Source organism: Botrytis deweyae (genome assembly GCF_014898535.1).
Source record: "Botrytis deweyae strain B1 chromosome Unknown BDEW_035, whole genome shotgun sequence".
Lineage (NCBI taxonomy): Eukaryota > Fungi > Ascomycota > Leotiomycetes > Helotiales > Sclerotiniaceae > Botrytis > Botrytis deweyae.
In genome coordinates, this window is record NW_024066242.1 from 215,970 (window position 1) to 228,307 (window position 12,338).

Sequence of the window (12,338 nt, forward strand, 5' to 3'; positions counted from 1 at the left end):
ACAAAAACCCAACTCCAGCATCCCAGATCCCACAATCAAATCCAGCCCTAACCCCACCTACCTACCTAGACATCGCTAATTCAAACGACTATACCTACATACCAACTACTAAATATTTATCAACACTATATATACTAGCTTAATACCAAAAACCTCTCATAATCAAAAAACTCAAAACCTTAACTTTCAAAACTCCTCTCTTCTCTTTTTCCTCTCTTTTTCCTCCCCTATACCCCCTCCTCTTCCTCCCCCTTCCTCTCCAAAAAACATCCTCTTTCATCTCCAATCTCCCCCCTCCCCCCTTCTACCATTCAATCCCCCCCTCCCCCTCCAAACAAAAACCCAAACAAGAATTTAATAAATCAACAACCCTAAATACCTAGCTAGCTAGCCTCTTATTTTTATCTTTCATAAAAAGAAAAGTAGAAGACAAAAAAAAATATAGTTATCCATCAAAATTTGCACCCAAGAGATATCAAATGCATTGATATTAATCAATCAATCTCATCATGAGGGCTGCACCTTTAGGATTCTATATATAAGTAGGGTGGGTCTTATTAATAATAGATAGTGTTGTTGAATAGTTGACTTGTAAGTACATCCGGTAGTACTTGAATCACAAAGCTCTAATCGAATATACCCCCTTCTCATAATCACACGCAACACATACATTCACATTCACATCCCAGTCACACTCATCACCCAAATGCCTATTAATATGTGAGTGGATCAATTCATCTACCTAATATCTAATCTCAAGACTAGTGTTTGCAAAGTAGTATTTGTAGAAGTAAGGCTACCTAATAAAAAGCTAAAATCCCATCCCATCCTGTGCACCAGTCCATTCCAGTCATATTTGCAAACCTTTCCCCTTCAAGTTCCGGACAGGAGAAACCGGTTTACAAACTATGCGCCCAAACGACCCACCCATGCAATTTGACTCCTTTCTCTCTTCTTTAACTTCCATTACAAAAAAAGTAAGTAGATAGAAGGCATGAAGAAGAAAATGATTCTGGCTGATGAAAAAAGAAAGAAACAATTGCAAAAAATAGCTCGTGAATACATTCTGGTTTGGCTCGGTTCAAAGTAAGCAAAACCAACCAAATCCCCCCAATTTTTGTTCATCCTCCAATGAGAATAAATACCCGAAAATCTTATTCCATGTTTGACCAGACCTAATGCACGCCAGATTCAGTTCAATTTTCGCCATTAACATGCGCCTTATGACAGATGGAAAGCTCCCTGTCCTTCCCTAATGGCAGTACTCATACGTCGTCGCATGACATCTAAATCAGTATAATCGGGCAATTTGAGATAGTTGACACATGTCATGACACTTGGCAAATAGTCATCGGAAGAGTAGGGTGGTTCACTAGGTTTGCAAACCACAGTGAACATTGGTGTAAGACTCTTGAAGCCTGCAATAAGTTAGCTATCAGTTGTCGTAGAAAAGGGATACAGGCATATATAACTTACCACCAATGGGGAGTTTTGGGCTTCCAGTTGTGAATTGAAGGAAATCCCGTCGATCTGGCAGACTGAGCTCACTCATTGTCTGGAGCAGGTTCTTCACACTCTTGCTGTCCATATGGAAGCCGTGGTCTGCTTTGATAGAATCGGTCAAAGCTATGCACATGTTAGTGTTATTAAATCATACAATCAAAGGGGACTAAACATACTTTCAAGAGACCAATCCTCTTCAACTCTGCCAAACAACATAACCAACTCATCCGGAGTGAAGGCCCTCAAAGCAGAATATGGGAAGACTTGAGTGAAGCCTTCACGGAATGCATCGATTTGCTTTTGAACACCACTTCCCAAAGTCATATCAATAACCTTTTCAAGGTAGAGATCAACGTTGTCAATAGTGACAGAGATTGAAGAGCCGTCGGGAAGAAGATCAATGGCATATCCAGGAAGTGTGAAGTCCAGACTGAGATCTTCAATCTTAGCCCCGTCAATTTCCAAAGCTTCTGTAGCAAGGACTTTCTGAGTAGCTGTCAAACTCGAGTCCTCGGCAATAGCCTTTTTCGCAACAGAGAACTTCTTTATCATCTTGAGAGACTTGGCCAGTTGAGGGTCGACAGTTTTGACCGTACCAAGAGAGGGAGTCACAGGATTCGATTCGTCACCAATGCGGAAAAATGTGGGGTTGAAAGAAACGTCGATAATACGAGAGTCGATCATGGACCTAGAAACGAACTTGCCGAGCATCTTGAATAGGTGCAAAATTCTCTTTCCATTCTCATTCAATGATTGTTCTTCGCTCATAGGTGCTGGGAAAAGGCCTCGGACACCAAATGCATACTCATCGGTATCGTTATCGTTCTCGCGCCATAGCTTGAGCTTCTTCTTGGAGAACTCTTTCGAAACCGAAGAATAAAATTCAAGTGTTGGCCCGAGACCAGTTCCGACTTCTTCAAAGTACTCGACCTCGAGGATACTCTGGGATGCACCATAAAGCTCCATGACTTTCAAGGCTGATTCCAAAATCTTCGATCTAGATATCCGGACTTTCTGGCGTTGAAGCCTACCTAGGAAAGGACGTTCATCGCGATGACGGTCTCGGCGGGATTCGTCAGCAGATTGGGCATTCTGCCATCTAGTCATTGAACGAGCATAGCCAAAAGATGTTGACTGAAGGAACAGATGACGTGTCTCGAAGGGGAACAAGAACGGGTAAAGTCGAGCAAGATCTTCGCTCCAAGTTGGAAGACAATTGCTGGCAACCACAAGAGGTTCCTCAAGTTGCCTGTTCAACTTTGCAGTGAGCTTAGTGTTCACAAATTGTGACAAAGGCTCAGCATTTAATTTCAAAGCATCCTTATTATCAGCCAAAACATCATCTAGGTTGGCATTAAGGGCGTGTAGGATGTTAAGTAATCGAAGGATTGAGGATGTTGCAGGATGCTTATCTAGAGACGCGGGAATACCAGATGCCGTAGTTTCTGTACTAGCCTCTGATGCCCGGGAGAGAGAGCTAGGCTCTGGAGGGGGTGGCCCTGGAACACGCTTGAATTTAATGGGGTGAATCGCGGACCAAACACTTCGACTTGATTGATCTTCCACCGTGTTGGCCATGGTATGAACAGCGCGGTAAATGGTAGTATCATTAGCAATTACTTTGCCATCCAAACTGAACTCAATGTGCCAATCCGATGGAACAGCTTGGATTGCAGCTGCATAGGACATAGGTCTGGACGATGTGGTTGGAGTGGACAATGCCTCTTGAGCAGCAGCTGCCTGAAGTGCAGAGCTACTGCGGGAAGTGCTTGGTAAAGATTGTGATGGGGTCGCGACTCTTGTGCCATCTTCCTTACGGGCTGTGACCTTGCCACCTGCAGCGACCTCAAGATTTACAGCTGTAGGATCAACAGGGGAATCCTCTTCCATTTCCTCTTCCATATCACCGACAATGGCGTCCAGTGCAGAGCTATCTTCTAACTCCTCATCCTCACTCATTTGTCTCTCATCAGCACACTCGAGAGCCGTAGCAAGGGCATCCTCTTCTTGCATGGGTGGTGGAGGTGGGGGAGGTGGATCAGTTTGAGCTCCCGAGCGCCGAGCCGAGCGCCGAGTAGGTTTATCTACCGGTGTATTCGAGGTCGATTGGTCGGCTGATGCAGGCGTTGGGGCGGGACCAGACTTTGATTTTGCCCTACGAGAAGTGCGAGGTGTAGATGCGGTTGGATTTGCTGCGGCTGCGGCGGCAGCGAGACGTGCCTGGGCATTGGGAATACCGGCATATGGATTGGGTAAGCCGGCTGCAGCAAGAGCAGCTAAAGCACCAGAAAGGCCATCTCTAGCTCTAGGTGGCCGAGGACGATCAGACAAGCTGATTCTGGGACGAAGGTAATCATCCAAAGCTTTGAAAGTAGCGATGGCATGAATAGAAACCATGATGTTTCGGTACGATCTTGGAATTTCGGAGTCCTCATCAGCTACTAGCTTGAGACGAATTTGTTTAGCAAGCATCGACGCAGCACTACTCCTATTTCCTTCAAAGCTATTTGAATGAACGGTAACTACTTCAAAATGTTCTGAGCGGCTCAACAAATCTTGTAATTTGTGAATAAGAAGACCAAATGGAGTTGCAGGCATATCTGCTCCAGTGATTGATTTCTTGGCAAGAGTTTGGCCCATGAAGACTTCGAGGAACGCGGATCTAGCATCATTGGCCAGCTGTTCGTCGGGATTATTGAAAACTTCCAACAGAACTTGGACTATTTCGGAATTCAATAACTCGGCGCTTGTAACGCTTTGTAAAACATCCCCATCAAAATATGATGCGAGTGTAGTGAAAAGCTCAACTCCATTGCCGGGGCCTTGATGCAGATAGAAATTTCTGATGTCCGAAGCGAGAGATTGTAAACTCGTCAAAATTTTGGTTGCCTTCTTCTTCATGGCCTTACTATTCTTCTCGTTCTCATGAATGTCAAGGAACTTTTGGGCGCGGGCGGCAATGATATGCATCATAGTCTTTGGATCTGATGATGCATGTCGATGAAGACCGTCCAATGACATTGTAGAGCCACGGGAGCTGACTGGAGAAGCTGTTACATCATCTTGTAAATCATCGTTATGTCCGATTTCATTATCCATTTCGTCCTCGTTATTCTCATTGTCTTCGTTGTCTTCATCTGACGAGTTGTGATCTTCGTTACGAGCCCCTCCATTTTGACCCGCCTTTTCAGAGATTTTATGATCTGCATCGGCTTGCGTGGTAGCAGGCTTAGACTCAATTGTTTCCGCAGACGGGTGTTTGTTTTCAGTCTTGGTTTCCTCGATAGTGGCTAGCTTGGTAATTTCAGCAATTACTCCCTCTCTGTAAAATTGGTAACGATATATGTCTTCAAGGCTAACTAGAAGAAGCTCCGTAGCTTGAAGTGCCGATACCACTAAGCTAGGGTGATCTTGTTGTGACAGAATTGCGGCTAAAAAGGATGCATATGGAACTGATCTTAAAGCCTCCATCAAAATGTCTTTGTCAAGATTAGAAAGCATTCTGAGCTGAGCGTTGAGGACCTTTTGGCGAACGTGGAGATTGACGGTGCTAGAGAATGCGTCCGTTAAGGTCGGAAAGAGAATGATTGCAAATCTCTTAACCTCTTCTCTACAGCCCTCCAAAAGTTCAATACGAATCTCGTTTGCGGACTTTTTTCTTGAACCAGATGATGCATTTGTTGCTGCCGATTGAGGTTCGGTATCAATATCGTCGTCGAACATAGAATTGCCACTTCGTGGAATTCCAGGTAAAAGCTCACATATAACATTCAGAGTCTCGATAACCTGTTCTCGAGGTCTGTGTATCAAGGCTTGCATGATCACAACGCTGTCAATCTTGGATGCTACATCTTCTGTGGCGCTGGGTGGCGAAACACCAGTCAAAATTTGATATAATGTTTCAACAACGTTCATTTTGAACAGTTCGGCGGACAGTTTAGGACTCGCCTTTGCTGTGAAAGCAAGAACGCGGAGAAATTGTGTATGAATATTAGCACCAATAAGATTGGTAGATCCAGGGAGCAAAAGACGAAGAATGACTCGTAGTAAATCGGGGCTGACGAGCTCCTCAAGCTTGCTTGGATGGTACCTGAAGCTCTCCACAATTCGAGTTACACAAAGTGAGCCCTGCTCAACGACTTTCTGATCGTTAGAATTGAAAACGCTTAGTAAATTGGGCATAACATCCTTGACTACGTTGAATGAATCCTCTGGAATGTTTCTGCAGCAATTTGCAGCAGTAGTGACCGCAGTTCTTTGTGTGTTTGTGTTATGGAAGTCAAGATTTGTTAGACAACCTGTCAATCCTCCCTCGCGGACGATTGATGCTGGATATTCAATAGATATTTTTTCCAAGGTCTAAAGTAAAAGTCAGTATTTGAAGCAGAAATCTAAGGCGACGCACTCACGCTTAAAGCCTGTTCAGCTATATCAATGAAAGTTAATTCTAAAATGCTCTGGCAGAGAACTGGGACAGCGCCACCGTAGACAACGTTAGCAGTGCTTGCGGGTAAAGCTTCCATCAAATTGGCAATGCATCGACAGGCAAGGAGCATTATCTCAGGATTTGCCTCCCCAAATCCGAAGTCAGCAGGTTGCATCAAAACCACCAGTTCTTTGACAAAGGCATCCGGAGAAAAGTGACCGGAAAGATTGTCTTCGGTAGAAACAAGTAGTATCTCAGAAAGTTCTTGTAAAGCTATTAATTGAATGGATGGGTCATCTTTTTGCTTCAATTGTGTCAAAATGTCGCGCAATCGAGAAGAAACTCCAGACATCATGCCACTCAAAGCTCGCAGAGTGCTTGATAATCCATGAGGTGGTCCACCAGGTCCACCGAAGCCGCCGAATGGGTCGTCATCGTCATCATCACCGCCATCGTAGTCCCGAGGAATATCATCGTCATCATTGTCGTCGCTGGGATCATCGTCATCGAGTGGATGTGGGGGAGGCTTATCATCTGCATCGTTCATTGTAGTGTCTGCATCCTTAGCAGCAGTGGCGGATTTCTTCGACTTCTTACTCGAGCTTGGGGTGCTACTTGAGGCGTCTGCTTGAGAGAATATTAGCAACTTTCCACTAGATCGACCTGAATGTGAATAATTTCAATAGGCCTGGCCCACCTTTCTTATTATTTCTATTAGACTTGCGCCTGGAGGAACTGGCAGCCGTGTTTGATGGTTCATTGGAAGGACCAGCAGAATCACTGTATATGTTGTTAGATACTAGACCATGCTCCGAATGGATCTTGACTTTCCTGTGACTAGACATAACCGCAGGAGCTTTTGCGTTCTTTCGACGAGAAGATGCGGCTGAAGCAGGAGCGGGTGTTGGAACTTCGGGATCTGAGACCTTCTGACGCTTTGAACGCTTCGATGGAGTTGCCTTTGTGGGTTCAGGTTCCAGAGCGGGACTTGGTTCCCGCACAGTAGCTTTACGCTTTCGTGATGGGGCTGAAGAACGACCTGGTGGAGCTACTGCTGCAGTTGCTGCAGTCGCAGAAGCAGAAGAGCCGGCCGATGATTCTGAAGAGTTGGCAGCTTGCCGCGCGGATGATCGTGTAATTCTGGAAGACATGAGTATTGGCTCTTGAATAATAACCTCTTAATCCATTCAACCATCGACAACTGGTGATTGACAGTCGCAAGTAGTTGAAAATGATTTGATGATTAAGAAGAAATTGTTGACGAGGAAGAAACGCAGGTAAAAGACAAAGGTAAAGGTGGTTGTGTACCTGGGAGTAAATGAAGAAGATGAAGAGATGGAAGTCGCAGTGGAGAGTGGTCTTGATATTTCTGGACCGTTATCGTTAAATGATGTCGACTCTTGTGGCCTTTCAATATGACTCGTACCCTTTGCCATTAATCCATCAGTTCGGTTTCTAGTATAGAAGTCGCCAGTAGTTTCTTTCGTATTTGTTTTTCCTTCTAGATATCGTTTGTAGAGGAAATTATCAACTTCCTTTTTTTGTTGAAGAAGAAGTGGTGGTGGTGGTTGACTTTCCTTTCAAGGAGTTTGTAGTGGTGTGTGTGGTGGTGGTGTGTATTGCTTGTAAGAGGAGCCCTTGTGTTCTATCTAATAAGTAGGTAGGTACCTATGTAAGATCTTACGTTGTAGTGTGAGTGGAGACCAGCATTTTATTTATTAGTTGCGCTCGAAAATTTAGCGGAGTGAAGCTACGGTACGGGATATAGATCATCAACGTCAACACTTATGAATGAGCACGGTACTCGAGGAGAGAGAGTCGTTGCAATGAATTTATATTGAATAATAATTTCAGAAACATATGATGAGGCGGAGGTAGATGATTCAATCCAGATCAAGATTCACGACTTCCAATTGTATTGACGAGGGAAGGTTAAAACAATTGCATAGGTACTAGGCAGGTACAAGTTGAAACCAACCATACAATTCCCATATCAACGCGTTCATATCATACTTAGGTGGGCAATAAAGAGATTCCAAACCTTTCATTCCAAACCGATGTTTCTAACATGATAACTTCGAGAACTCGCTCCTCTATATGTTATATTGCATACCGATTCACTCTTCACTTGTATTCCATTTACAATGAACAAAATAATTGACATTGGCATTAGAGAAGAACATGTTTCAATATTCGACTACCTAGATAGACACAGAATGTCATTTCCGACTGGAATTCGAGAATCTATTCGTGTCGAGAGGGTTGAATAGGATTCATTCTATCCAATTCTACTAAATAACGGAGTTAAAACCGGATGCTAACAAGCATTCCAGATTGATATTGGAAAAAGGCACATGTCCGTTCGAAGATTCATTCTTTTCGAGGAGGCATCTGGAAGATACGTATTGTCCATGTCTCCTTCGTCATATTGAGCAAAGCGATCTCTATCGTAGCTATCAGGAAGTTTATGTATCAATACATGGCTTCTTTCTCGAGCGCAGCGAGCTATGGGGGTTTGGGGGCTTGCCCCCATTCTAGTTGGACCTGATGATGAAGATCAATGAAGAAGATGGATAGATGTATAACATACTATGCAAGTTGAGTGGTTAACTCAAGCTGGCCGATATCCAAGATCTTCGTTCTACGGAATACATGAGTTTGCTTCATCGATATTGGTCAAACGAAGCTTTTGTATCAGAGAAAATATCCAATGCCATAGATGTCTTTTGATATCACGATACCACCTCCGTATCTTGCATAGCTACGTACAGCTTCATTATAGGTTATCAGACCTTTCACAATCTTTCCACACTATGGACAACTCATCTGTACTAGAGATCACTTCCACATACCTTCCGTTCGTATTCCGGATACTAGAATCGATTGAGAAGAGTATCAGTGATGAATATCATATACCCCAATACTTCTTTGAATCTTAATTTTCGTGTCCGCATAGCGAGAAATAGAAGCCCACAGATGAACCTGTTTGGATATATGTCACTATACCCAAAAGATAGTTGTAGAACAAAATGTTTGCAATTCCTCAATGAACATTCACACAGTCGTAAAAGCCACTTAATCTTTTGGCCTTGAACAGAGAGCTATATACGAAGTATAGCAGCAATACCTCCCAGTACATTTAACATTTTGACTGTGCAGCCAAGAGGGCAAATCCTATACCTCCCTGCACGAGAAGATGTTGTTCGATCGATCATTTGCGTAGTCACTTTATGCTCCTACAACTACCTCGCAGAACCTCGCAGAAACGTCAATATCCTCATGTTCCCTTCAGCCAGAGAATAGGCAAAGTATCGACCAACAGAGAACTTGATCCAAACTACATGCTCATCTCGGTAGCGCGGGTGACGGGTAACATCTCGAGCTCGAACAAATTCGGGAGAGATGGATATATCGTGGGAATTCGGCTTTTCCGGGGCGGTTTCACGGGGTGGAGTGGGTATAACAAGGTGGTGGGGAATTCAACATCGTTTCTGGTAGGTACTAGACTAGGTAGGAAACAAACACAAACACATCCATCTGGGTTCGGTGCAATGCACGCACGCAAGGTTGAGCAACAGTTGGTGATAGCTGGGGTTGGGGATTGGATTGCTGAATACTGAATACTGTAACTTTACGGCGGTGGCCGCTTTTCATCGATACCCGTGGACATCCCTAGATTATACCTAATTTAGGAGTTGATAGACCTAGCAGATATGTAATCTGCAATGAATACTCATCAATGTTATCCCAACACCGAGGCTCTACTTGAGTAGACTCGTAGATACCTGGCTCGCCTGGGTATGCTTCTTCAAAGAATATCGAAATTGCCTCATAAGTTGACCAAGCCAAGCCAAACCATGCCATCCATACCTACCTACCTTCGTAGGTATATAAGTATCTGTTAGTCATCCTTATCCCGATCTCTTTCCAATATGGAGAGAGGGGTTGAACATTTTGAAACGATTCACGTTAGATCATCTCTCTTTGATTGGAGCCGAGTGCATTGTGCATCGTACCTGGAGGCTTGCGCGAAGGAGAGGAGATAACAGTAGCAAGCAAGCATTGGCACATCATCCAGACCAGCAACGAAATGTTGAGTGTGAGGACCCTAGGTACACCAGGTAGTATGGATAGAACATAGAACTGAATGTTTGATTGCGAAAACATCACATCGCCAACACAAACAGCGCTTTACTGGTCATTTATAAGTGAACATCTATCTGCACTCTAGATCGGAAGCAACCTTGGAATTTGAAGTTCTCCTCTCCATCGTCTCCATCGATCAACCTGCAATAACTCCGTGCCTACCCTCAGCTACCTTGTACATCCATCCATCGTACTTTGATTGCTTCTTACCCAGCACTTTCTGGGTTCCGGTACATCAAAGCGTAGGGGCGGGGCTTTGGGCATATCTCGCGCCATCCCACTACTTATCTCTGATCTCTGACTCCTCCCTCCATCTCCAACCGATATTATAAAATTCACTAATCCACCGGACATCGAAAAGTCTTAATTCTGATTTATTACTTACAAATCTATTTAACCTGTCAATATTTCTATTTCATCCATTGAACATTTAAACATCTACATCAAAGTTCAAAGTTCAATAAAATCAGATACAACGGCGTGCTTCATTCTTTGTCGTACTCTGCAAAGAGCGACTGCTAGAAATATCTTCAACTCATCGCAATTCCTTCGCAATCGATCCCTGCTCTTCCGAAATTCGTCATCTAGACTTTGCTCGTCACCCAAAATCTCGAGAGTCTTTTCCACCTTTCCTCCCAACAATCACATACAACCTCCAGATCGCCATTTAAAGATGACTGCCAACCCTGCCGTCCAGGTTATTCCTGCGCAAACTCTCGACAATTACACCTTTCCAACCGATCGCCTAAGACTCACTCAAAACCACCCCGAGAAGACTCCCTTAGTATTGGTAGCATGTGGTAGTTTCTCACCTATAACTTACCTTCATTTGCGAATGATGGAGATGGCTGCCGATTATTGTAAGTTTAATACAGAGTTTGAACTCCTTAGTGGTTATTTCTCTCCTGTATCCAACTTTTACAAGAAGGCAGGCCTGGCGAGTTCGGAACACCGGTAAGTCTCATATTTCACATTGTGTTTATCCACTTAGCTAACACCTGCAGACTTAACATGTGCGAGCTGGCGGTACAATCATCAAATTGGCTTATGGTGGATCCTTGGGAGGCCTTACAAACAGAATATACCCCGACTGCCCTCGTACTCGATCATGTCGAGCATGAAATAAACAAAGTTATGGGCGGTGCTATACGACCGGATGGATCCCGCGTACCTGTTCGCATTGCTCTATTGGCCGGAGCTGATCTGATCGAGACAATGAGCATTCCAGGAGTTTGGAGCGAGGCTGATCTTCAACATATTTTGGGACAATATGGTACCTTCATTGTCGAACGTACCGGCACGGATATCGAGGACGCTCTTGCAAGTCTCGAGCAATACAAACGCAACATCTACGTCATCCAACAACTTGTCACAAATGATATTAGTAGCACAAAGATCAGACTCTTCTTGAGGAAAGAGATGAGTGTACAGTATTTGTTACCCGCTCCAGTCATCGAGTACATCGAAGAGCATCACCTTTACGAAGAGGATGGTGCATCATCCATTAGCGCCGGCAAATCCAAGGCAGCAGAAGGGTCAGGCCGGGCATCACCTGCAGTGGGAGATTCAAAGCTCAAGAATTAAGGAGGAAATTCATGATTGCGGAACAACTAGAGCGAAAAGAGCGACAAGGACGAGTTATGATTATACGAACCAGTTACAACTGGAAAGTCATTCTTTCAGCCAGATAAACATATGATCTGGCTCTCATATCCACGGCTTCACTTTCCAGGAACACTGGCAAAGACCGATTTTATGCATGTTAAAAATTCGATTGGATACCGATTTGGGATAAGGCGGGCATTTGAGCATTTCAGCCGGAGTTTGAGGAGCGTATTTGGGATACGGTTTAATTTATCTTTTTGCAAGTACTAGATGACTGGCAATTCATGCCGTCGACAGCATAATGTTATGAAGGACATATAGAATGAGTCTATAGAGCTCCATTACCAGCGATATCAAACTTTGCCCTTGAGTATGGTCTTGCAACGGCGTGTTCAATCATCTGTTTTGATGAGAAACCCTTGGCATGAACTTGATGTGTAAAACCAAGCAATCTTTGAAAATATAGCAACCTACAAATCCGCAGCAATGTGTAGACGGCAAAGTCACTGACTCACTGCTCGATTATGTAAACAGATGAGTGAGTACTGGTGTACCTTGTGAGTTTGTTGGCCATTGTGAAACAAGGATTCAAATGATACGCGAAGCTCTACGCCACATAGAACGACGACCTCGGAGCTAGAACTCCAGCTATGACAGC

General features: G+C 44.1%; 2 protein-coding genes across 2 annotated transcripts; one reads left to right on the top strand and one right to left on the bottom strand.

The window, feature by feature from the left end:
• Nucleotides 1-713: 713 nt before the first annotated feature.
• EAE98_010309 (uncharacterized protein) lies at nt 714-7,564 on the bottom strand. The gene is made up of 6 exons (XM_038957930.1): nt 7,238-7,564; nt 6,627-7,069; nt 5,913-6,553; nt 1,680-5,862; nt 1,477-1,626; nt 714-1,418 (listed from the first exon to the last, which is right to left on the bottom strand). Exons 1-6 carry the CDS (start codon nt 7,363-7,365, stop codon nt 1,222-1,224), a joined length of 5,742 nt encoding a protein of 1,913 aa, XP_038805722.1. The 5' UTR covers nt 7,366-7,564; the 3' UTR covers nt 714-1,221.
• A 3,184-nt stretch (nt 7,565-10,748) lies between these two features.
• EAE98_010310 (uncharacterized protein) lies at nt 10,749-11,659 on the top strand (the record flags this gene model as incomplete). The annotated part of the gene is made up of 2 exons (XM_038957931.1): nt 10,749-11,029; nt 11,080-11,659. The coding sequence occupies 2 exons, from the start codon at nt 10,749-10,751 to the stop codon at nt 11,657-11,659; spliced, it is 861 nt and encodes a 286-aa protein (XP_038805723.1).
• Between the last annotated feature and the right edge of the window lie 679 nt (nt 11,660-12,338).